Here is a 27152-nt window from a genome sequence, read left to right on the forward strand (position 1 = left end):
GCTCTTCAAATACTGGTTGTAAGTAATAGAACACATTTGTCATTGAATTATCAATCAGAAAGTTCCAAAGAAAAATAGGTTTGAAAACAAAAATTATTAGAAATGAGGTCTTGATAAAAATTTCTTTAGAGATCATATTTTCAGTACACGGTAATGAAAGCAAGAGAGACAGAGGAAAGTAGATGGTATAATGTCAAAACTGGGTGGTTCACTGCCTGTAAAATTGGTTAAAATAATGAAATATATAGACAAAGGGAAACCATAGGAACCTCGCTCTGCTGTTCTTACTCAGCCCATGCTCCTAAGTACAGCACGATTTAGCTCTCTGTTACATATTATAGAATTAGGTTAAAAGAATGTTAAAGATGCAAAATCAAGAATTTGAAGGTTAGGAGACACCAGCTTTAGGGTTGCTTTATACAATCATAACCCAGTTGCCTTGTGGTAGGAAAAAATAGCGTACAATTAAAGATATATGGTGCATATGCAATAGGGGGAGAGTTAGGACTATGAGGGCAACTGTCAGTCTAGCGCAGTGGTTTCCAGTGTGTGACCTGTGGGCTAAAAGTGGCCCTTGCGGGCTTTCAGTGTGGCTACCGCTCCCCTTCAGGTCCCTAGGCGCTGGGGTCCTTGCTGGAGCCAGAAGGAGGGGACCACTGATCTCCCATCCCCCTGGCTACAGAAGGGAGCCACTGCCTAGGGACCAGGTGGCACACACAGGGCTACAGGATGGGTGGAGTTTCCCTCCTGCAGCCAGGGGGATGGGAGATCAGGGAGGAGGGAGGCAGCCTCCTCGCTGAACTTCTTCCCTCTGGCTGCAGTCGGGGAGAGAGCGGGGCTGCTGGTGGAGACTGGTGGCCCTTCAGGGTTGTAAAAATGGTATCTGTGGCCCTCGAGCCAAAAAGGTTGGGAACCACTCGTCTAGCGTTACCTAACTTTTCAGTGCTTGACTTTGCAAACTAAATAATGTAGGTATGTGCTTGGAGTAGGGAGGGTTCACTGTGGGTGGGAAGAGCCCAGATCAGCTCAGCTACTGCCCCATGTGTTATCCGCAGAGGGTGTCATGTCCAGGGAGGGGACAGCCCAGTTAATCTCTCCTCCCCCAACCAATACAGCTGTTCTAGCAGCTCCCCATGCAGTTTGTGGGCTGCTTGGCAGTGGAATGAGCCAAACCTTAACATGTTCTGTGTTTGGTGACTCTCTTGGCAGGCTGCCAAGATTTTCCAGCGGGATACAAGCCAGAGGAGGGAAGTGGTGATTTTTAGTAGTTTTATATCTCAGCAAAAGCTGAACAGAATTTCATGGGACAAAGAAAAGGCACTTGTGCAGTCTTGAGGGCTTTCCCCCTGTTTACTATCAAAAGCCTGCTGCAAACAACTGATGTGTAAAACATTATTTAAAAAAAAAAGTCACAAGAATCTTTTATAATGGAAAGTGCTAGGCAAACTAAGTATAGGCAATTACCTTATTGTATTGATCCTGTCATTGTGGTGTTTAGGCTCCATTATGGACATAAGCTATAAACGCTTCTCCTTTCTCTATTTATAAGGAAAAGGGCTAGGGAGAAATAACTTCAGCCTCATCCTGCAAACAAGCCATAGCAGCACCAGCCTTAAGTCATGCATAGGTCTTGCGCCAGTTCTTTACATGGTTAAATTTCTGCAATAATACTTTGGTGGCAGAAAAACTGGGCAGCACCTTCTTTTGGAAACTGGCTACAGAACATACCCGCTACCATGCTCAGAGGTACGGTCTGTCAAGCTGCTGTGGCTAAACTTTGTATGTTGTGCATGAACACTGAATAATTTGAAAATGCCTTTTTTTCCCACACCTATCATACTGCTGAAAATTACTGTAACTGGATGCATCAGTACTGGTTTCAACTAGGGAGCTACTGCTTCTTTGCTGCTCCGAGTACCATACCACAGGCCCTCCAACAGCAGTCCCATTATCCACAGCAAAGAATTTTTTCCAGTGGATCAAGTTGCTAATGTTACTTTTGCTCATCTTGGAAAGCGCTTCTACAAACAATGATCTTGGCTCCCTCTTTGTTGTCAAAACCTCACCTCTGCCAGCCCACCACTATCTAGCACTGATGCAACTTATCTGCCTTGGCATTGTGCCTTCTAAGCAAAGTTGCTCGTGGTTACTCACAGAAGTTCCAAACATTTTTGGACTGATAGCCAGAAGCTTTTAAACGTATAATGGAGAATGATGTTTTGTCTGACAGTGTAGCTGTCGCCGTGTGAGTCTGAAGAAGAGTGCCATGTGGCTTCATTGCCGCTTGTCTCTCTCACCAACCGAAGTTAGCCCAATAAAAGATATTACCTCATCCACCTTGTCGCTTTGTCTGACAGACAGGCAGATTTAAGGTGTGGATAAAAGTTATAGAGAATGTGTACCCTGAGGGTGGTAGAAAGCACACTGTAAATCATTTCACAGTCAAGGCAGATAAAGAAGTGAAGAATTAGCAATGGAGATTTGTAAAGTAATAGCCACCATTTGAAGGGCAGACAACCATGCAATTGCTGTGTCATCCTTACGCTCTCAATCTCACTTTTCAGCAGTCTTCCAAAAGTATTCCTAAGGTGGAGAGTTTCTCTTACAGTAACTATTACCTATTTGTTCATATCAATCTGATATATCAAAATAGACACATGTATACCCTTTTGCCTTACAATTTCCATGGTGTGCATTTACCTTAGTGTAACCTCTGCTATCCATCTGCCTAGCAAAGCATGTCCTGCACTTATCAAGGGTTCCATCTGACTGAGGGGTTGGTTTTTTTTTTTTGTTTTTTTGGGGGGGTTCATTGTTTGCTTTGGTAAGCAACTTCTGTTTCCTTTTCTTTGTTGCGCTGCAAATATGGGACCTGATTCAGTCATTGTTTCCATGCTGTGGGAAAGGGAGGGTAGAAGAATCAGGTCCATGGTTTGCCACTGGTATCTTTTATTAATGGTGGACACCCAATAAGCTACAGTTTTGTGATGGAAATGTTTGCACTATACATTTTTCCCCCTGTAGAACACATGTATTCATCAGCCATACTTTTGTGGTCTTAAAATATTTTGTGATGTAATCATATTATGTTTTATCTCTTCAATAACTATATTTTACTTACAATGGCCTGAGTATGGGAATGTATTTTACAGCTACTTTAGTGATAAAGTGACCAGATATTTGAATCTGGGAAGAATATTAATATACAAAACTTGTAATGTATCACTGTTGCATTATAGTGTATGTAAAGCTGTTTGCTATAATTTCAGATCATTATTGTACTCTGCCACAGCACTGGTTATTGTTTCAAGTAGGAAAGCAATAATCAATATAGAACATGACTGCTAACAGATGTTACTAATTAAAATGTTACATAAAAGGTGCTATGACAGTATGGGATTCATGCAGGAAAGAGAATCGGCACAGTTAAAAGGGAATAACAAAACGTAGGTGAAGTGATTGTAAGACATACTTTAAGATGTTATATACAGCTAGCTAAAATAAGCTGTCTCTTAACTGATGATTGTAATGTTCCTGAAATATTTAGATTTAACCCCTCCCCTTTAGTGTAAATATTACAAGACTAGACATGTACCTACTGCTTTCTTTTGTTTTCAATAACATATCTAAACATGTTAATAGGCAGCAGGTTTAAAACGAACAAAAGGAAGTATTTCTTCACATAACACACAGTCAACCTGTGGAACTTTTTGGATGTTGTAAAGGCCAAAATTATAATAGGTTTTAAAAAAAAAAAAACTAGAGAAGTTTATGGAAGACAGGTCCATCAATGGCTATTTGCCAGGATGGATGGGAATGCAAAATCATGCTCTGAAGTGTCCCTAGCCTCCGTTTGCCGGAAGCTGGGAATGGGCAACAGGGGATGGATCACTTGATGACCTATTCTGTTCATTCCCTCTGAAACACCTGGCATTGGTCGTTGTCAGAAGACAGGATACTGGCTAGATGGACCATGGTCTGACCTAGTATGACCATTCTTATGTTCTTCTAAACCCAAGCAAGGATGGCACTATAGTTACGTAGTGTTATATAGTACAAGAGAAATCTGTTCAGATGCAGTGTTACTCTTCCATTGGAGAATTCCTTTGTATACTTACATATACTTATCATGCTTACTTAGATGTACGTGGAAACAAAACCATATGGTCAGGTTAAGTCTGTTATGTATTTTGAACTAATTTATTACTGTTTTTCATTTGCTTTAAAGCTGGCCTGAGTTCTGTGGTGTCCCAGAAAGGAAGGGACATCCAGCGGTTAGCGCATTAGCCTAGGATTTGGATTCAGTTTGTTGCTCTGCTGCAGACTTCCTCCATGACCTTGGGCAAGTCACTTAGAATCATAGAACCATAGGATTAGAAGGGACCACAAGGGTCATCTAGTCTAACCCCTGCCAAGATGCAGGATTTGTTGTTTCTGTGCTTCAGTTTCTTCATATGTAAAAATGAGTATAATGATGCTGACCTCCTTTATAAAGCACCTTGAGAAAGCACCGCATAAGACCTGGGTATTATTCCTTTTTCTTTCTGGGACTTGATGCACTATTAGTATTACTCTGACCAGGATAAGCCTGACAATCCTTTGAGGTCCACTGTTTTATTCATAAATGTTAAGAGCACAAATCGTGTCCCACCCTCTCTCAGTGGCCATTAAATGCCCTGACTGCAGTGTGGTGCAAGAAGGAAAAAGGGACAGGATTCTGGGACCCCGTGTGCAGAGTCTACACTCCTTGCACACTGCAGAGGTGAACTGTGCCTTGGTGCACATAAGTTGTGCTGGAGAGGAGCAAGGGTGAGGTCAGTGGTTCTGGGGCTCTGTAGATTCAGCAACCTTTTTTCTATGGACTTGGGCAAAGGGGTCCCTGAGGCCTAGGGAGTAACAGAGTAATTCCAGTTATTGCTTCACAGCCTGGATGTGGAGGGCATATCTTTTCTCCCTTACATCTTAAGGACATCCCCCAGCACGTAACCCGTGCAGGCTGCACTCTGAGCACAAGATTTGGCTCAAAGTGCTTTAGAGCAAACATACAGGAGGTGTATTTAAACTTGAATAAATAGCCAGACTGAATGAGGATAGTTTGAAAAAAGCAAATTTGATCTTTAAGAGATTTGTTCTGTGTTAGGTTTATTATCTGGGCAGTCAGTGCAGGAATTTTTGGCATTTACCCTTTGAGATTTAAATAAGACTTAACCAGGAAGATACAGAAGATACAAACCAACGTCAGGACACAACATGTACAAAGGAATTATTCAATAGTATCGTTTGTAGAAAAAAAATCTAACAATAATAGTAAACCACATGTTGCTGTGTGCAGTGCAAGAAGTTACTAAGCCAAAAGCAGAGACTTTTTCCCTTTCTTTTAGAGACAGCCCTGAGTCGCAAAATTCAGATCAGACCCTTCCAGAGCTTCAGAAATATTCAGATTCAGGGATCAGATTCAGGCTTGTTACAAAGAAGGGCCAGAGATGTGAAGTTCAAATGTGAATTTCCCCAAAGAACCAGAAATCCAATTGATCCCCAAAACATGGGAGATTTTGACCTAGGTTTTCCATGTGAGGTCCATCCCATATAGCCCTATCATTTAATTCTTATGCTAGCAAAAATCCCATTGAATTGAGTTCAGTGGGAAATTCACATGAATAAGGGCTGCAGCATAAAGCACTAGAAGCTTGGCTTTCTTCAAAGCCCTGAAGCCCAAATTAAAGCACAATCACTGCTAAAGTGTTTGTTGATCAGCTTTATCTGACAGTCTCTGATATGGTCTCCTAGTTCCATAAATATTTTCTAGAGCTGGCCAAAAAATGGAATTTTCATTCCACAAAAAGAATTGATATTTTGAAATTTGTTTTCATTCCAAATAGGAACATCTCCCCTCCTGCAAGGGCAGGGTAGCTGACACTGGTGCCAGGGCTGTCTGCAGTGAGCAATTCCCCTCCATCAGGGGAATTTTCTGATGACCAGGTCTGGCCAGAATCTGGCCTCCTTGAACTTTCTGAATGGCACAAAGAGGCTGGAAAAACATAAAGCAGAACCTGCCCTGAAATGTTCAGTGGGGAGAAACCCACTTGTGAAGTAAAGCATGATGTAATGAGAAGCCAATTTGAATAGTAAATTCTTTTTTACTATCCTGAAATTGACTGAACCTCTTTATAATTGTTATGCTGTGACTGAGAAGCAAAAGCCAGGCTCATCGCATTAATTAGATTCATTACAACTGAAGAGTTGTGTGATTTTTTTTTCTCCCCTGTAAGGCCCATATGATGTGTTAGACTATATCAGCACACTCTACTGAAACGGAACATGGGCGCAAAGAGATTTCTGTGTTTATATATAAAATAGTGTTTTATGGCACTACAAGGTGAGATGTGACTCATGAACTCATCTTAGATTAAAATGTGAAAGCAGAAATAACACCGTGAATCTAATGAAAAAAAAATGATGCTAATGCACATTGTAACTAAACCTGTCATAACAAACGATGAAACAATTCAGCAGTCTACAATATAGTTTTTGATTGCATCCAAGTCTTCTTTCCCTTTCCCTTTCCCTCCCCAACTTTTATTTAAAGGGTAGTGCTATTATTATTACTGTTACTATTTTATTTATGTATTTGTATTGCAGTAATATATATAGAAGTCCCAGTCATGGACTAGGACCCCACTGTGCAAGGCACTGTATAAACAGAAAAGAAGACAGTCACTGCCCCAAAGAGTTTACAGTTAAAATGTGGTGGATGGGATGAAAAACAGACAGGAAATATAATTCAAGGAGACCTTATTTTACATTCTTAATGTTTTATTTTCTCAGTCATAATATCAAGTCACAGTTTTCTACAGTGACTTCTGGGGTTCTATTGGGATTTTCTTCAGTCATCAGTATCTTTCCATCAGATTGCTTGTTGAATTTCTGCTGAAGCCAGTAGGTGTTCTGAGGAAAAAAATAATGGCAAAATATAGCTTTAAGAGTCTACTGGTATAGTAGCGTTGTATCTACAGACAGTATGAGGTTACTTGAAGTTTTGCTAATCTCCTAGGTTCACACCTGCCAGGACTTGCTAGGCAGGCTTTAAAGTAGCTGGGGGGAGGGGGAAAGGAGGAAAAGGAGAGTGTTTTCTTAGTTTATATAATCTGGCATATACTTCCAGTGTACCAGATGAGACCAAAATATTTTTTTACTGTAACAAAAAATTAAGACCGAAAAGAGAACCTGTCCCAAAAAGTATAAAAGTCTAAGAAGAATTGGGGGAAAAAGCAAGAGTAATTATAACAAACTGGAGAATAACTGGCGAGGCAGTACTACTTCAGAAATCATTCCCAGAAGTACTGGGAGTTACAGTGGGTCACAAACTGAATGAGCCAACAATGTGAGACAGTTGCAAGAAAGGCTAATATTCTGCTGGGATGTATTCCCAGGAGCATTGCATGTTTCTGCTGAGCATTGGGTACACATAGAGTACAGTGTCCAGTTTTGGGTGCTACACTTTAAAAAAGATGTGGACAACTGGAAAGGATCCAGAGGAGAACAAGCAAAAGGATGTAAGGTTTAGAAAACCTGACTTATGAGGAAAGGTTGAAAGAAGTGGGCATGTTTTGTCTAGAGAAAGGAAAACTGAGGGGGGACTTGATAAATCTTCAAATACGTTATTGGATGTTACAAGGAGGACTATTATCAAATGTTCTCCATGTCAACTGGAGGTAGGACAAGAAGTAATTAATCTGTGACAAAGGAGATTTTTTAGGTTAGATAATAAAAGATATTTCTAGCTCTAAGGATAGTTAAGCACTGTGATAGTCTTGCAAGGGAGATTGTGAATCACCAACACTGGTGGTTTTTCAGAACAGATTAGACAAACATCTGTAAAACATGGTTTAGGTTTACCGGGTCCTGCCTTACAGCAGTGGGATGAATCACATGACCTATTGTGGTGCCTTCCAGTTCTACATTTCTTTGATTCTATAATGCAAGTTAATGATGAGAGTGGTGATTAAGGATAAGATTATGTCATGGAGGTCATGGAAGTAATGGATTCCGTGATTTTCAGAGACTTCCGTGACATTTTCCGCTTCAGCTCTCGGGTAGTGGGGCAGGAGTTCCCAGCTGCCACAGGTGGCAGGTGCTGGACCTCCCCCACCACACACCATAGTGGGTCTTGGACTCTTTTCCCTCACCCTGCCTCCTTCTCAGGCATCAGACACCCCCCACCCCAAATCAGCTCCATTTTGGCACAGTTATTTTTAGTAAAAGTCAGGGACAGGTCATGGGCTTCCATGAATTTTTGTTTATTGCCCAGGACCTGTCCCTCACTTTTACTAAAAATAACCATTAAAAAATCTTAATCTTAGTGACTGTGCATTATTGAAACCTGATATGTTTATTATAGAGGAATAGAGGGGCAGATCCTGTAAAACAATTACCTTAGCCAAGGTTCTCCACAGAGTACCAGTATATTGTTTCTAATAACTATACATGTTGCACTTATTTCATTTTTGTTTTTCTGTCAGCTTTTTTTCCACTTTGAAAAATCAGATTGATAAGTTACACTTGATTTCTCTTTCCCTTATTTCTTTATCAGCAGTTGGTGTAGTTATTTAAGAAACTATCAGTCAGATACGTTTGATAATAATTATATTCATTTGTATAATCTTTCTTGACACCTAGCTCCTACAGTAACTCTATAGTCCACTCTGGATTTTTCTTTGTGCATACTGTAGCTTAAAGCAAACATTGTCTGTTGACTATTGTAGCTGAACTCTGTTGCAATAGTCTATTCCTGTTAGTTTCATTTAACTACCAATCTGTCACCAAGTAAAAACATTTTTATGGCTTCCTGCATTCTGTAAACTTACTAAAAAGCAACAGATATTGACTTTGTGCCCTGTGACACATTCAACAATAATGTCAACTGATCTAATGTTTTCTTATTGTGTTGTGGTTTTTGGTTTTTACTACAGATTCATGCCTTAGTGATTTCTTGATCCTTGCTGTTTGGGATTTTTAGTACCAACTACGTACTTCAGGAATCTGGTGAAAACTCTTATTTGTTTTTAAATTGTTTAAATTTGTTTAAATTAACTACAGGAAATCACTGGTGTTTTAAATGGAACTTGTTGAAATAAGAACCTGTGAAGTTACCACATAGACTTATTTAGAAAAACATGAATTTTACAAAGGAATGCTCCAATGGAAGGGTAACACTGCAAGAGAACAGTTCTCTTGTACTATATAACACTAATTAGCTATTTACTATATGTTATATTAGTTGTCTGTTACTAACCTCAGTCTGTTGAGGAATCTTGCCTCCATAGAAAACTGAGTCAATCACAGTTCAATTTTTTGGATTACATTTAATCTCCCAAACAGGATAAAATTTAAAAATTGAAACTAGCAGAAATGTTTTAGTAAGCAGCATGTAACACTAATGAATCCAGATTAGGCTCTAATCCTATTATGGCACCGGAGCCTAGAAACATACTGTGACTCAGTCTCAGATTCTGTAGAATCGAATACTTTATATGTCGATCACGTTTCCATTACCGCTGCCTTTTTTTCAAGCTTTCTACATGGTAGTGGATTAAAGCTCCTTTACAGAGAATGACAACAGAATATTCACAATAGATTCAAATGATGTATTGTCACAGAGGATGTATAGAGTTAAACAATAGGCCAGATTCTTGGGTTGGGCCAAGATGCAAAGGGGCTCTCTTCTGACTTTCTGGGGCCACTCCTCAGACATAAATTGAAGCAGTTGAAGAGAATTAATCTTGGGAATCTGCTCAATGTAGGGTGTACTGGCCATGCCTCTTCACCACTCCCCCTGCATGGAGGAGTGGAGTTGTTGATGCCTCTATGATAGCTGAGCATCAATGAATGTAATCACTTACAGGCCTGGATATGCCATGTCCCTGCTGGTGACGTGCAGTATTATCGGCCTCAAGCATTTGGGAATCATAAGTCATACCCCCAAAATCACAAAATTGATATAAAAATCGTGAGTGGAGTTTTTGTTGCTTTTTGGGGGAGTTGGGTTTTTTGTTATAAATAAGTTTAGGGTTCTGTTTGTTTGCTCTTTGCTTTTTGATTCTTTAACATTCACTCAGGTCTCATTTTGATGCTTTTCTCCATAACTACGAGAGCTAGAAACTATTTTTTTTAATGAAAGGTGAGATTCTCCCATAATCATTTGAATGAAGGATCTAGGGCTTTAAGAAAAACACTGTATTTTATGAGACTTTCAATAAAAATAATGAAAATTGGCAATGCTACATGTGGGACAAAGTGCCTGTACCGTACTAGAAGATTTGTTTCAGCATCACAATTTTTCTTAGTGGGGTTATGCACTGAAATATTCTGTAGGGTTCATGTGATTTATTGTGGTTCAATGATTCATTCAAAAAAATCTGCATGTTTATTCCAAGCTTCTGAACTTGAATTATCTAGAAATTATACTATCTTTTGAGAAAAGACTTTCTTGTGAGATTCTCAGTACTTCTTGATTCAGCTTGTAGAGTAATACAATTAGAATAGCATTTATATGAATCTATACTTCTGCTCTTTCACTGAATTGAACCCAGGAGTCCAGAGTAAAGTGCAGGACAGGCTTTTAAAATTAATTTATATGAATCTAAAAAGAAGTTTAGGTTTGTAGTTTGGGCTAAAATTCAGGTACATCTGTATTTTTATCTTTTTTGTCCAGTGAGAGAGAGAGGAAGGCAGACAGGCAGGCATTCTTTCCATGTACATTTTGGGACTGATTTTTTTTTTTTTTTTTGAAGTATTAGAAGTTTGCTCACCATTTGGCAGTTTATGTCTAGGAGAAATGCATCATCATTTTGATTGACACACTGCATGACACTGACATGTAACTGATATGTGATGTCTCCTTATTCTAGATCTCCAGCCAAGAACATGGCTTCTGATGAAACGGAGATAGTGGTTTGGGTATGCCAGGAGGAGAAGATTGTGTGTGGATTGACAAAGCGTACAACCTGTGCCGAAGTGATCCAAGCTCTATTAGAGGAACATCAAGCTACATTTGGAGAAAAAAGGTTTCTTCTCGGACAATGTAGTGATTATTGTATCATAGAAAAATGGAGAGGCTCAGAGCGGGTCCTCCCTCCACTGACTAAAATGCTGAGACTTTGGAAGGCCTGGGGAGAAGAACAGCCCAATTTGCACTTTGTTCTGGTGAAGTCAGATGCTTTCCTCCCATTTCCATTGTGGAGGACAGCTGAATCAAAGATAGTACAAAACTTAGAAAGACAATGGGAGCTCAGCCCAGCAAATTACATGAAGATGTTGCCAATGGATAAGCAAAAGAGGATTGTCAGAAAAACTTTCCGGAAATTGGCCAGACTTAAACAGGACAATGCTCTGCAAGAGAGAGACAGTATGGAGACATTGATTCATCTGATCATTTCCCAAGATCATACCATTCATCAGCAAATCAAACAAATGAAGGAATTGGATATGGAAATTGAAAAATGTGAAGCCAAATTCCATCTAGTTCAGGCAGAAAATAATGGAGAAAATTATGTGCAGGATTTTTATTTAATGGCCACTCCAAATGATGCCGAGCAACAAACAAATGTGCCAAATGGTCAAAATCAGATGCATGAATACTTGAGCAAAAGTGATGGAATTTTACAAGTAGAAGAAGGACTGAAACATCACAAAATGCTAATTGAAAAGCTCTGTGCCGAAATTGAAAAAGAGGTAAAAGGTATATGCACTGAAACAAATGGAGATGACAAGTGCATGGGAGGGGCTTTTAATGACAAACCAGAAACCTCAAATTTAGAAAGTGTCAAACGTGAGTTGGAAAAAAGTATGAAAGATGGCTTGAGACTCCACTCTCATTTGAGCTGCATTCAGAAAGAGCTTACCTACAGGGAATTGCTGCTGCAAAAGAAGGAAAAAGAATATGAACTCCTTGAAGAAGAGTTTAATTCACTGCATATCAAAGACAAAATTGAATCCAGATGTCCAGCTAATGAACAACAAGCAAAGGGCAGTGAGGTCACCAGCAAGAGCAACGCAGTGCCAGACTTGGTTCATAAAGTGACTAATTTAGACATAAATGATACGGACTCTGACACTGGAATCAGCTCTACTCATAGTCAGGATTCTGAAACAGCTTTAGGAGACCCGATACGGTTGTCAGCATAGCTGGAGACAGTTATGCACATGACAAAGAGCAATATGGGGGATATTTATGCTTTTCATACCCTTGCTATCATAGGGTATGTCTACACTGCAGCTGGAAGTGAGCCTCCCAGACTTGCGCTAGCACGACAAAACCAGCAATGTGGATGTTGCAGCTCAGGCTGCAGCCTGAGCTCTGAGGCCTGCCAGATCCCCTAGGCTTGAGAGCCCGGGCAGCAGCCCAAGCAGCAACATCCACACTGCCGTTTGTAGTCTGCTAGCTCGAGTCCCACTCGTGCAAGTTTGTCTATCCAGGCTGGGAGGCTTGCTCCCAACTGCAGTGTAGACAAGCCCATAGCGTTTCATAGCAAGGTGTGGAGCCAGTCCAACAAAGCAATTTAACATGTGCGTAACTATGAACATAAAGGACTACATCTGCTCAAATTTACACACATACTTTAGCATGTAAATTAATCCCATGTGCTTACAGTTACGCACATGCTAAAATACTTTGCTGGATTGGGGCCAGGGTGCTCAGTGTTTGTAAGATTGAGCTTCACTGAGACAAGAGTATTCTGATGAGAGTTTGGCCTGAACCAAAACTCCAGCTGAAACCCCCTAATCTTTGGGTCCATCTCTACATTTGACTAATCTTTTAGCAATGTGGGATAAGACCAAATTAGTTTAATTCTCTGCTCTGTTACACTAGCTTTATTCAACTGGAGTAACAGGGCAAGGCACACAGTCAGTTAAAATATAGTTTCTTCATGAGACAGTAGAGCAAATAAAAAGCAAATACATTTTATGTTGTATATTTAAATTTCATTACCACAGATCACATTTTCAAAAGCACTTTAGTACTAGGGGTAGGTCTTCACTGCAGTTGACCCACGGCTGGTCCATGTCAGCTAAGGGGCTGTTTAATTGTGATGTAGACATTCAGTTTTGGGCTCAGGCTAGAGCCCAGGCTCTGGGACCCTATAAGAGTGGAGGATCCTAGAGCTCCGGCTCCAGCCTGAGCCCAACTGTCTACACTGCAATTAAACAGAGCCTTAGTCTGAGCCCACAAGCTCAACTAAGTTTACATGAGCCACCATGGGTGTTTAATTACAGTGTAAGTCCCATTGACTTTCAGCAAGATTTAGGGTTGAAAGTTAATCTGGAGTAAGGTAGGTGAGAATTTAAAGTGAATTGTCCCTATTAACTCCATGTTTGGAATTTCTTATTCCAGAATGAGAGCGTCCACACATGGAGTTAATTAGTAATAGCTATTTTGGAATATCTCTCTGTGTAGACAAGCCCTTAGGCTCCTAAGGCCCAGATCTACACAGGTATTTAGGCATCTAACTACCATTGAAATTGGTGGGAGTTACATGCCTAATACCTTTGAGGATCTGGTCCCTAAGTCACTTAGGAACATTTGAAAATGTACCTTAAAATCTGACTAAATGTATTTAATGGGACCTATGTATAGTGCTAGCTAAGCAAAACAAAGTTCAGTCAGATCCTGGACTTTAAGTCTTAGACGATGAATGAAAAGACGATATTTAGATGGCGTAAATCTAAAAGAATTTCAACTAGATGCTTTTTCTTTCCTACATTTTGGCATTCATTAGAGTCCCCCCGCCTCCCTCAAGTGTCTGCCCATCATCTAGTTTTCAAAGTGACCAGATTTCAAAATGAAATCACTGTGGTGATAACCTTGTAAATATGACTTGGAGAACAACATTTCCTGAACACCACCTGTTTTTTTTTTTAAAGACTTCTGAACTCTGGACATTATGAATAGAGTTTGTGTTCACAGGTATCTGTCTTGACTGCCTTAATGTATTTTATCACTCAGCATTCTGTGGAATGCTTCAAGAGTAACAGGTGGCGCTCAGATACATGAGTTCTTTATGGAAACTCAGATCTATGGCAAATAAGATATCCTAACTTTATAATAATTTATTAACGCAACTCAACATCTTTTGTACTCTGTATGTCATGTACTGGTATCAAACGTTGCATGCACTTCTCAGTCCAGAGCTTTGAATGTTGAGTGTAGGCGAATGTACTTCATAAATTCTTTCGCAGTTAGAAATTACGTCTTAAGTGTCAGCAGTTTTTATAAACACAGTTTCTAGCCTGTCAATTTCTATTGAAATTCTCTTCTGTGCAGAAGGCCAGCACAATACCTATGGACCACTTAATTCCCACATATGTCCTCCATCAAAATAATGTTTTTGTGTAGAGCTGGGTGAGTAACTGATTTTTCAATTTGATGGCAGTTCCAAATCATTCATTCATTCATTAGGTTTAGATTGAACCAAATCTGAAAATGTTCAGAATTTTCAGTAAGTCAAAAGGGTCCGTTTCAGCTCTGCTCTGGAGTGGGGGAGTAAAACCTGGGTTTCCCACATCCCAGGTGAGTGCCGTAACTACTGAGTTAAAAGTTAAAATGAGGGAAAGGGACAGCAGTACCTTCAATGCCACCACTACCACTTCCTCTGGCCGCTTTGTGAGTTGTTCAAACCATTCGTGTCAAATCTGTGGATAGGTTCGGATTGACCAAAACTGCATTGTCCATTGAATAAACTATTAATCTGAAAAAAAAATTGTCGAGTTCTCTCTACGTAATCCACAGACCTTGTGCTGACCCAACACAAAAAGGTGAATTTCACCCACACTGCATGCTTGGTTGTGCACCCATTCCTTGTAGTGTGTAGATCTGAAAGGTATTGCTTCCTTTTGAGAAGAAAGCAGGCAAAATAAGGCTGAATATAGTGTTTCTTTTTTAAAAAACCCAAACCATAGTGGTCTGCAATTCAGCCTCACTGTCTTCATCAAATCTGAATTCCTTAGGTGGGCTTAAATAAGAAATGGAATACTGTACATGCTCAATACTGGTTTTAGCTCCCTCCTGTCCCTAAATCCCCTTATTAAATCTCTGCACCAGAGAATAAAAGGGTATGAATTAGAGTAGAATATAAGGAAAGTCAAAACACTGGGTTCAAGTGGAGGAAGAGAGAAGTGTTAGTTTAATGGCAGACAGTTATCTATTGGCAATGGGAAAAACAGCCAGGTGGGCATAGAACTGTGTCTGGACCGCTGCTATTTTGAGATGGGATCATTTGAATCCATGTATGAATTCAAGGCAAGAACCTCAGTTGTTATAAAATGGTGTAGCTGCACTGAAGTCAGTGAAGAGGTATTGATTTACATCAGATGAGAATTTGATCCTAAACTGTTGAGGCCTTCACAGATGAATTCAGATCCTGCAGACTTAAAGTAACAAACTCTTGCATATATAAAATAACCAATATAACCTCTGTTGTTTTCCCAGTGCATACTGAATATAATAATTTCATGTTTATGCATGATTAATGTGTAATTTTTACAAATTTGATGGAACCAGTTAAGTCAAAATTTAATTACCTGTTTCAAGCTCTTGACGACTCTTTCATTTAGAAGACAAATAAAAGAACATAATTATCACTTGATTATGAAGAAGTGTACAGTATTTACCATTCATTTACCCGGTTAATAATGACAATATAATTGCAGAATAATTGCATGATTCTCTGTGTTCTGCAAAACAAAGCGATACCCAAGAAATTTTATCATTTTGAAACTAAGGGCAAAATTTGATCTTCCAATCAGAGCACATGAAGTGGGGAGTGTATTTATGGGCCCTAATGCAGTGCATTCAAGTCTAGCAAATAGATAGACTGAAGTCCAGAGAGTTTGAAACCTTCATTCTAAGGCTGCCAGTGCACATTTCCCATCTGCATCATTATTGATTTTTTTTTTTGTACATTTCCACTCTTTAATGAAGCAGATTACTGGAACATCCATGGGGGCATTCTTGATGATTGAAATTCAAATACTCTGCTGTGCGGCAAAATGCATAGTCATATTCTTTACTTAGTCATATATCATTAACTTTACTCAGCATAATTTATCCATCTCCAGGGTATGTCATGTTGTTCATATTGGACCATCATCTTAACGTGGAAAGTAGAAGGCTGGAAAACAAAAATCTCTCCCACCAAAAAAAAAAAAAAAATCAGAAAAAAATCATGCTTTTGAAAAAAAATTCATCCCAAACCAGGACAAAATGTCAAAAATTTGATATAATTTACAAGAAGTCTCTGCAAGATAAATGTCAGTTTCAGGCAAACCAAAACAGAAATTTTTGCTTTCCTGGTTGTCTGCTGGGAAGGCTTTTGTCAAATTCACAAATCATAAGCCCAACTGCTCTGACTCCCAGCCTCCCCACAAGCTCCAGGGCATAGAAGCACAGAAGGGCAATTCTCAGACACTCCGCCTTCCCTCCAGCTGTACCAACTCCCTGCCTCTCCATTCTCAGAACTATCCGGGAGGTAGGGAGCAGCCCAGTAGGAAAGCTTTTGTCAGTTTCACTGGCAGAAAGTAAAACTGATGAGCATTCCAGATGAGCAGCCAGGGATCCTGATGGAAAATCGGGGGTGAGGGAGATTTTGTTTTGGGTTTTTTTGGTCAGAACTGAAAGTTTCTCACTGAAAGTTTGTTTTGCGAAAAGGGCATTGTTTGTTAGAATATTGTTCCAATTAAAAACTTTTAGACCAGTTTCAGTGCAGAGTGGAGCAGGTATTGTTCTAATGCCCAGCTTCAGCAAGGTATGTGCTTCACTTTAAACAAGCAAGTAGTCTTAATGTGACGTCAGTGATTTCACCTACTGATTTGGGAAGCATGTCATATTTTGCTCAGTAGCTATGTTAGGATGAAGGCATTCTTTGCATAAATATGTAATTTGGAGTAAAGAAAGAACACCTATGAATATTAGAACTCCTCTGAAAGCAAAGAATCATAGAATTGTAGGAATGGAAGGCCCTCAAGAAGTCTTCTAGTCCAGTCCCCTGCACTCAAGGCAGGACTAAGCATTATTTACACCATCCCTGACAGATGTCTGTCCAAACTGTTCTGAAAAATCTCCAATGGCAGAGATTCCACCATGTCCCTAGGCAATTTATTTCAATGCTTAACTACCCTGACAATTAGGAAGTTTTTCCTAATGTCCAACCTAAACCACCCTTTTGCAATTTAAGCTCACTTCCTCTTGTCCTATTCTCAGAGGTTAACAAGAACAATTTTTCTCTCTCCTCCTTATAACAACCTTTTATGTACTTGTAAACTGTTATCCTGTACCCTTCATTCCACCTCAGTCTTCTCTTCTCCAAACAAAACAAACACATTTTTTTCAATCTTTTTTCATAGGTCATGTTCTCTAGACCTTTAATCATTTTTGTTGCTCTTCTCCGGACCTTCTTCATTTTGTCCATATCTTTCCTGAAATGTGGCAACCAGAACTGGACACAATACTCCAGCTGAGGCCTTATTACCGCAGAGTAGAGCAGAAGAATTACTTCTTGTGTCTTTCTTACAATATTCCTGTTAATACATCCCAGACTGTTTGCTTTTTTTTGTTTTGTTTTTTGTTTTTTGCAACAGTGCTACACTGTTGATTCGTATTTAGCTTGTGATTTGCTATGACCCCAAGATTCCTTTCTGCAGTACTCCTTCCTAGGCAGTCATTTCTCATTTTGTATATATGCAACAGAATGTTCCTTCCTTAGTGGAGTACTTTGCATTTGTCCTTACTGAATTTCATCCTATATACTTCAAACCATTTCTCCTTTTTGTCCAGATCATTTTGAATTTTAATCCTATCCTTCAAAGCACTTGCAGTCCCTCCCAGCTTCTATTTGTCCACAAACTGTATAAGTGAACTCTCTCTATGCCATTATCTAAATCATTGATGAAGATATGAAACAGAACCAGACCCAGAACTTATCCCTGTGTGCCTATTTACCCTTCCATCTTGACTTTGAATGACTGATAACTACTCTCTGGGAATAGTTTTCCAACCAGATATGCACCCACCTTATAGTAGCTCCATCTAGGTTTTATTTCCCTAGTTTGTGTATGAGGTCATGTGTGACAGTATGAAAAGCCTTACTAAAGTGAAGATATATCACATCTACTGCTTTCCCCCCTATCCACAAGGTTTATTACCATGTCAAAGAAAGCTATCTGGTTGGTTTGACATGATTTGTTCCTGACAAATCTATGCTGTTATGTATCACCTTATCTTCTAGGTGTTTGCAAATTGATTGCTTAATTATTTGCTCCATTATCTTTCTGGGTATTGAAGTTAAGCTGACAGGTCTGTGATTCCCAGGGTTGTCCTTATTCTCCTTTTTATAAATGGGCACTATATTTGCCCTTTTCCAGTCCTCTAAAATCTCTTAAGAAAAATCTCTTCCATGACTTTTTGAAGATAATCAGTAATGGCTCAGATACCTCCTCAGTCAGCTCCTTGAGTATTCTAGGATTTGTTTAATCAGGCCCTGCTTACTTGAAGACATCTAACTTATCTAAGTAATTTTTAACTTGTTCTTTCCCTATTTTAGCCTCTCATCCTACCTTATTTTCACTAGCATTCATTAAGTTAGATGTCCAGTTGCTACTAAATGTTATGGTGAAAACGTAAACAAAAAAGTCATTTATCACTTCCACCATTTCCACATTTTCTGTTATTGTTTCCCTCCCCCTCTCAATTGAGTAATGGGCCTACCCTGTACTTTGTCTTCCTCTTGCTTCTAACGTTTTTGTAGAATGTTTTCTTGTTACCCTTTATGTCTCTAGCTGGTTTAACCTCATTCTGTGCGTTGGCCTTTCTAATTTTGTCCCCACATATTTGTTTATATTCATCCTTTGTAATTTGACCTAGTTTCCACTGTTTGTAGGACTTTTTTGAGTTTCAGATCTTTGAAGATCTCCTGCTAAGCCAGGATGGTCTCTTGCCATACTTTCTCTCTCTCCTAAATATGCAAGAATTCTCTTTTCTTCTCTCATATCCCCATCTAATCAACTTAAGAAAAATATGCTTCGCACATTAAAGCCTCTTTATTTTTTTCATGAATTAAAATGCCTTTTATATGTGAAAAGTATATCAACCAGGCATTACTCAGAAACTGAACAGACTGTTAAGAGCAGATCTCTAATTGGACTCCCAATTTCTTTTAAAGTTATATTAGACCATCCCTTTCTTGCTGGCTTGTGGTTGACTTAACCTAAATAAAAATTTCTTCAAGTTATAGCACTTACATAATGATCAAGTGTATATTTTCTTTTCCTTCGGCTGTGTTGTTTTTCCTTCTGGATATCTTAGTGGTGGACTTAAAAGCATACAAGATTATTGGCATTTTATTATATACCAAAATAACAGACTGCCTAATATAGTCCTCAGGGCTCTGTCTGAAAATAGAGAACTTATCTGACTAAATTATTGGAGTCTTTATTGTACAGCCAAGTTTTCCTGTGGAGCCAGTGAAAAATTATTTTTCCTATAGTGTGAATTTAAATATTTAGAAGACACTTCCCCCCCCCCCCAATTTAAAATATTGCCCTCATAACAGAGCAGAAATCCAGCCTATGCAATAACATGACCATACCAAAGGGGATTTGTAAGCTTTTTTTTTTTTTTTTTTGTTAACAAGTGAGATACAATACACTACAATGGGCCAAATCTTGCCATTCTTACTCAAGGAAAACTTACTCTGACATAATTCGGTGAAGTCAAGGTAAGATACAGCCATATGAAATTATAGATAAACATGAAACAGCCGTATGGAATGACAGATCAACATATTATTCTAACGTGGGTTTCACATAATATGCAACTTTTCAGAGGTATTAAGCCCCCATACACTGACTATCTTCAACTTGAGCTGTTGGATGCCAAGCAGCTCTGAAAAATCAAGCTCATATGACTCAGGCCTGCCCCACTGAAGTCAGTGGGAGGTTGGCTATTGACTTCAATGGGAGCTAGATCAGCTTCATAATGCTTTACAGGGTTTAAGGTCTGATCCAGGAAACTGTTCCAATTAAGGAAATTGCAAGCACATGCTTAAGTTTAAGCAAGTGCATATGTATTTGATGAGCTCAGAGTTAAGTACTTAAATCTTTCATACTGACCTGCTAAACGGGTATAGTGTAAGTCACAATTTCACAGATGGAAAAGTTAATGTATCAGAATAAAAATAAGCTCTAAAAAACCTCATAGCATTTTTATACCTTCCAATTTAGTTGTTTTGGGTTTTTTTTAGCATTAAGCATTTAGCACAGCCACTCAACGGTGAATCCAAATCATTTTCCAAAGTCTTATGCAATAGATGAGCTTCACTAAATGTAGAATGTATATGCTATGTCTGCTGAATCCCATGTATGGGTATGGAAAATCTCATCATTGTGCATGTAAATGCAAGCTTTTGTCTGTGTAACCAGTGCATACACATTTCACCTGACTCACCTGTTCCTTGGGCATTTGAAAAATTGGCTTATAATGTTTATCCCCTTCACTGACTTCCACATCTGGAGAATTATTCTTTTTGAAATTAAACAGTTCCTTAGTAAAAAAATTTCCAGTAAAATAATTAAGCCCTCAAGGACAAAATAGCCTTTGATCACTAGATAGGTAAAAGTCTGGAGTCATTTTGACTCTGATTGTTTTCATTCAGAAAGACTAGATGCTAAGACATTTTGGATCAGAAGTTCACTCTTTGTTTTCTAGCTCCAACATTTTGTGAAAACAAAATTGAAATGCCCCACAATGCAGAACATAAGAAGATGTGCACCTGAGCCCATGCAATGTCTCCAGCTCATTTCTAGACCACAGGTGGCAGAAGATGGCTAGGTGCCTGAGGAGATGAGTGGCCTAGCCCTTTCTGCTTATATTCGAACTCTAGATAGACATCTTCTTAGTCAGTCTTTTCTCATGCAGTCAGCAATCTCTTCTCATCCATGGCCAGGAGAAGCATGGGCTCTTCTGAGCTGCTATTAGATTGTGGTGAGTGACAAAAATTCTTCTGACTAGAATCTACAAAGTTGAGTCCTTTGAACTGGTTTGAATGTATCTAGATCATGTGAAAATGGATATTATTTGAGCTGTTTGCACCCCACTAATTTGATTCCAATTCTCCTTACTTTACTTCAAATATCCATTAGTCATGTGTTTGGGTCCCCATGCAACATCCCCCCATGCAACTTCAATGTCTCCCCAGCCCTGAAAGGAATAGCTCCTGACTACACCCAAGCCTCTTTCAGACCCTTCCTTCAGGGAACAGTTTATTAATTAAAACAAAAAATTTGCAAAATAACACAAACCACAGCTATTCCACTGACCAACCCAGGCTACAGGGCCCAGGAGACATTTAATCTCTGTCTCTCTCTCTTTTCTACAGGGACAGCCCCAGAAGCCAACCTCCAAGTGAGCTTGCAGTCCTTTATAAGGACCATCTGAGCCTTTCCCAGCTAGGTCTCAAACAGGGCTGTCTACACAGCTCATAGAAGTCAGCCTTCCAGCCCAGGATGACAGACTCAGGCTAGCAGACACTAATGCTCTAAAAGTAGCTGTGTAGATAGCACTTTGAAGTTGATGCTTTGGCTAGACCATAGGTTCTGCAGCCCATCCCCCTCCCTGAACTTCATTCCTAGAAAGGTAGAGAAAGGGTAGGAGCCCATCTGTGGGGTGAGTAAAAGAATGGAAGGATAAAAAGGAAAGCAAAACCAAACAAAGTCATAACATTATATTCCTAAAACATGGTTAGAAAAGGAAAGCAAAACAAAGACAGATACACAGATGGAATACAGAACTCTTGAATACTGACCCATTCCTTGGGCTCTAATATATTCAAGGGGTTTTGTATCGCACCCATCAGTAGTGTATTTCCACATTTCTTTTGAGGTTAAATTGGAAATTAGATACAACTTTTTAACACTGAGATTATTCATCTATTGGATCAGCTACCCAAGGGAAAATGCTAAAATCATCCTCACTTGAAGTTCTTAAATTGACACTGGTTGTCTCTATGCTCCAATTCCACCACAAGCTAGCACTCTTGATAGTATTCATTTAAATAGTAGGGAAAAATGATGTGCATCACTGCAGGAATTATTAGTGAAATTCTATGGCCTATGTTACACAGAAGATCAGATCAAAGGGTCTTAAGATACGTTCTAGCCAACTAGGAATAATTCTGAGGATGATCAAGATCAGCATATATACCAGTAAAGGACTCTACACTCATGCTATAAGTTGAATGGCAGAGAGATTATGCAAAAAAAATGCTCCCCCCATCATGGGCAAACACAAGAGTTATTGCAGTCTTAAGCCACAGTAACCCCTAGTGAGCTTCAGAAGGATGCTTGTGAGAGAGAGGGAACAGACTAAAATTGTCGGAATAGGAAAATACCTTAAATTTTGCTGTGGGAGGGCATTTCCCTACCCCTACTTCAATCACCAATGCCACCTTCACTGGGATGATGACTTTGTTTCAGAGTGCTCAACCAAGAGTGGTTTCATTCAGGTGTCATCTAAGATCAAAGCTCCATTGTACAAACAAATACGTTCCCTGCCCTAAAAAGCACACCATCTAAATAGCCAAAGGAAGTGTTATCATCCCTTTTTTTACAAGTGGGAAGAAAGCTAATGCTGGGCCAATTTTTAAAAAGGGTAAACAGGATGACATAGGTAATTATAGACCTGTCAGCCTGACATGATCCTGGGCAAGCTAATGGAACAGCTGATACAGGACTTGATTTAATAAAGAATTAAAGGAGGGTAAGGGAATTAATGAAAATCAGCATGTGTTTATGGAAAATAAATCCTGTCAAACTAATTTGATATTTTTTTTAAATGAGATTACAAATTTGGTTGATAAAGGTAATAGTGGTGATGAACTAGATGATCTGTTGAGTCCCTTCCAGCTGTGTGGTGATGTAATATACTTAGACTGCTGTGAGAGGTTTGACTTGATACAACCTGATATTTTGATTAAAAGTTAGAATGATATAAAATTAACATGGCATACATTAAATGGATTAAAACCTGGCTAACTGATAGGCCTCAAAATACAACTTTAAATAAGGGATCTTCATCGATTTAAGCCCATTGCTTCTTTTTCTATCCTCAAAGGTTAAGGAGAACAATTCTTCACCCTCCTCCTTGTAACAACCTTTTTTGTACTTATCATGTTCTTCCCTCCTTTCTTGTTTTCACTTCACCCCACTCAGCAAACCCAATTTTTTCAATCTTTCCTCATAGATCATGTTTTCTAGACCTTTAATCATTTTTATTGCTTTCCTCTGGACTTTGTCTACATCTTTCCTGAAATGTGGTGCCCAGAACTGGATACAGTACTACAACTGAGCCCCTGTCAGCATGGAGTAGAGAGGAAGAATCACTTAATGAGTCTTGCTTACAACACTCATGCTAATATATTCCAGAATGTTTGCTTTTTTGGCAACAGTGTTACCCTCTTGACTCACATTTAGCTTGTGATCCGCTATAACCCCCAGATCCCTTTCTGCAGTGCTCCTTCCTAAGAAGTCATTTCCATTTTTGATGTGTGCAATTGACTGTTCCTTCCTAAGTATAGTACTTTACATTTGTCCTCATTGAATATTTACATCTAATTAATTTCTGCAGTTTGTCCAGATCATTTTGAATTTTAGTCCTATCCTCCAAAGCACCTGCAACTCCTCCCAGCTTGGTATCATCCACAAACTTTATAAATATACTCTCTAAGCTATTATCCAAAGCATTTATGAATATATTAATTAGAATCAGATCAATGACCAGTCCCTGTGTATCTTTCCCACTCAATATGTCCTTCTAGCTTGACTGTGAACCATTGATAACTACTCTCTGAGTATGTTTTTCAAACAAGTTGTGCAGCCATCTGATAGTAGGTTTGTTTAGGCTATATTTCCTTAGGTTAATTATGAGAAGATCATATGAGACGGTATCAAAAGCCTTTCTAAAGTTGAGATATATCATGTCTACTGCTTCTCTCCTACCACAAGACTTGTTACCCTGTCAAAGAAAGCTATTAGGTTGGTTTGACACAATTTGTTTTTGTCAAATCTATGTTAACTGTTACTTATCCCCATATTATCTTCTAGGTGTTTGCAAATTGCTTTCTTGATTATTTGCTCCATTATCTTTCTGGGTACTGAAGTTAAACTGACTGGTCTGTAATTCCCCAGGTTGTCTTTATTCCCTTTTTTTATAGATTTACCAAGGGTTGTGCGGGATTCTCCATCAATGACAATTTTAAAAATCAAGATTGGATGTTTTTTCCCAAAAGACATGCACTAAGAATTATTTTGGGGAATTATTTTGCCTGTGTGATACAGGAAGTCAGATTAGATTATCACAATTATCCTGTCTAGCCTTGGAAACTATGAATAAACAGAGGCATGGAGAAGTCTCTAACAGAGCCAGGGCTTGAACACAGATCTTCTATAGTCTAGGCCAGCATTTTAGCTACAAAGGTATCCTTCCCCTCTAGACCTACCTTCTTTTCTCTGGGATGGATTCTGCCACCCTTATTCACTTTGAGGAGTATCTTATTGCTTGAGTAGAACCAGTGTATGTACTCACTGAATAGGTACTAATGGGCTAAATTGACACAGCCCTTACTTAGGCCTGGTCTACACTAGAGAGTTTTGTCAAAACAGTGCTGGTGTACACACCACAGTCACCTCCTAACCGACAAAACTGCCTAGTTTTTTTGACAAAATAAAACCACCTCTACGAGAGGTGTAGGGCTTTTGTTGACAGAGCTAGGCCAACACAGTGTCAGTGCAGACACTGTGTCCCCTTAGAGTGGTGGAGGGCCTCGAACCCCATCTGCAACCCCGGAATGCGGGCAAGTCATGGGAGGCTGCCTCCCAACTGTAAGCCTGGGCGCAGGAGGCTGACCCCCAGCTCATGGGGCACAGGAGGTTGCCTTGGAATCCCAGCCAGGGTATGGGAGGCTGCCCTCCAGCTCGTGGGGCACAGGCGGCTGCTGCCTACCTCCCAGCCGGAAACTGGGACCAGGCGGGACATGAGCGGCTGCCGCCTGGCTTCCCGGGACATGGGCGGCTGCCGCCTACCTCCCAGCTGGGAGGTGGGACTGCGGAAGCCCGCTGGTACTGGGCAGGACCAGGGAGTGCGGGGAAGGAGGTCAGCCCACGGGGAGTCGCACACTGGCCCTTAGGTCGGTGGAAGTGCTCCTAGTGAGGACACACTCCATCAACCCAAAGAAAGCTGTGTGTACATCAGCCACTCCTGTAAGCATAGAGGTGGCTGAAAGTTAACATATTTTATGTTGACTTATTTTCCTAGTGTAGACAAGGCCTGAGTAATGGAGCACCATAAAGGTAGTAAAGATCCCCATTTATTCCCCTACTCATTCATGCTGAGATTGCAACACCAGCCAGCCAGGGCTTATATGCTTGATATGCTTCCCAAGTGAGTGGAACAGAGGCAGAGAGGAGAGGGAAGAGGGAAAATCCCTCACTCAGCTGCTTAGCCCAACTCCCTGATCTGGATAGTATGAAGTAAGTTCCTGCTAACCAGAGCAAAGGGGGAATAGGGGAGGAATTATGGCTCTCTAAGACATAATTCATTCTCTGGGTTACCCTTGGGTATGGGTAGCGACACGCCACTCCTTACCTAGGGCTAACTGTAAAGTTAAAATCCAGCTCAAAAGATGTAATTTTCTCATTGATTTCAGTGGGGCCAGGATTTCACACACAGTAGTAAGGGTGGTACTACCTGGTTCTTGGTCCTTAATATCTTATTTCCTATTCTTTTTGATCTAGTTAACTCTGACATGGGGCAAGTCTACTACGTATATATGTTAAGTAGCATTTAAAAAAAAATCTCTCTGGGTCATAGGGTGCATGGCTCAAGGTCACAATCTGTTTAGTCTGTTTGATCTTTCAACCCATATAACCAGAGCTCAACTCTCTTTAATGGTTAATGCCATAAGCCTGTAGCAACAAAAAGGACTTCTAAAAACCATTTCCTAAGAATATCTTCATCTTATATCCTTAAGCACACATACAAATCCCTCAATGATGTTAGGAGGAAGCTGCATGTTATATAGTTTAGTGAAGGCTCAGAAAAGTTGTTTATATGATTCCAGTGCAAGAAGTCCATTAAATGTACTTAGAACAAATGTCAAAAGCATCAGAACACAATGCTGTGGGGCTTGATATTGACACATACCCTTTTAAATTGCAGGCTATTGATTTGCTGGCTGGTGCACACATCGCAAAAGAAATCTCTTGTCAGCAGGGAAGTGGAGTCATTCCATCCTTTTTAGCTAATGTTTCCGCAATGCCACACAGGAGGACTGTGAAATACCCCTACCCCACAAAGCTTCAGGAAATATAAGTTCATTTCTTCCCCTCTCCCATCCCACTTTTTTCTCTTTTGATTTAAACTTACTTGCATCTGGCTGCCTCTCTGCATCGAGCGCTTGTGTGGTGGTGTAATAATTGGCCTTAAAAATTTACTTTAATTGTAAGCTTATCTGTAAAAAAAAAAAAAAAAAAAATCTGTGAAAGTTCTTAAGATGTTATAATAACCTATAATAACAAATGTTGGCAGAAAATAGGTTGTTTTTAATAATGAATGTTATAAACAGGTTCAAGAGAGCCAGACAGAGAGACTAAACTAGTTCAGACAAGGGCCTACTTATGTGGTTCAAGGACTATGTTGAAAGCGTGCTTGGTAAAAACAGAGGATGTAAAATAAAAAATTAATGAACCAAAATTGCTACGTCAAATATTAGGCCTAATTGGTAGACAAAATAAAATTATGCCACCCATTATGTGCCCTTTTTAAAGTTCTTAAAAAAATAGATTTTGAAAAATCTTGGCAGTTCTCATCTCATCCCATTTCATTGTCCCTAAGCTCAAAGACGGAGCAGAATTTTCTTCCTAAGTGGAAGAGCAGCAGGCCTTGTTCTTGCTTAAGGAGTTTTGTTTTCCACCGGTGAGTCCTGAAAGTCATCATACCACCATGACATCCAGGTCTCAGCCCATCAGTGGGGATATCTAATTGTCAGTACCACAGGGGCACATAAGATTGTGTTCTGTCTCACTTCCTTTTTGTATTACTATGTGTCCCA

At 39.6% G+C, this 27152-nt stretch overlaps 1 protein-coding gene across 6 annotated transcripts in view; it reads left to right on the forward strand.

The window, feature by feature from the left end:
• Positions 1-14756, forward strand: part of RASSF9 (Ras association domain family member 9) — a 30789-nt gene extending 16033 nt beyond the window's left edge. For all 6 annotated transcript variants that reach the window (XM_067559850.1, XM_067559851.1, XM_067559852.1 and 3 more), the window contains one exon: positions 10908-14756. In XM_067559850.1, the coding sequence (XP_067415951.1) occupies positions 10908-12183 (1276 nt within the window). In that variant the 3' untranslated portion in view covers positions 12184-14756. The remainder of the gene's footprint in view (positions 1-10907) is intronic.
• The last annotated feature ends 12396 nt before the right edge of the window (positions 14757-27152 follow it).

Source organism: Emydura macquarii, unplaced genomic scaffold (genome assembly GCF_026122565.2).
Source record: "Emydura macquarii macquarii isolate MOO-44397 ecotype Brisbane River unplaced genomic scaffold, CSIRO-AGI_Emac_v2 contig_2205, whole genome shotgun sequence".
Classification (NCBI taxonomy): Eukaryota; Metazoa; Chordata; order Testudines; family Chelidae; genus Emydura; species Emydura macquarii.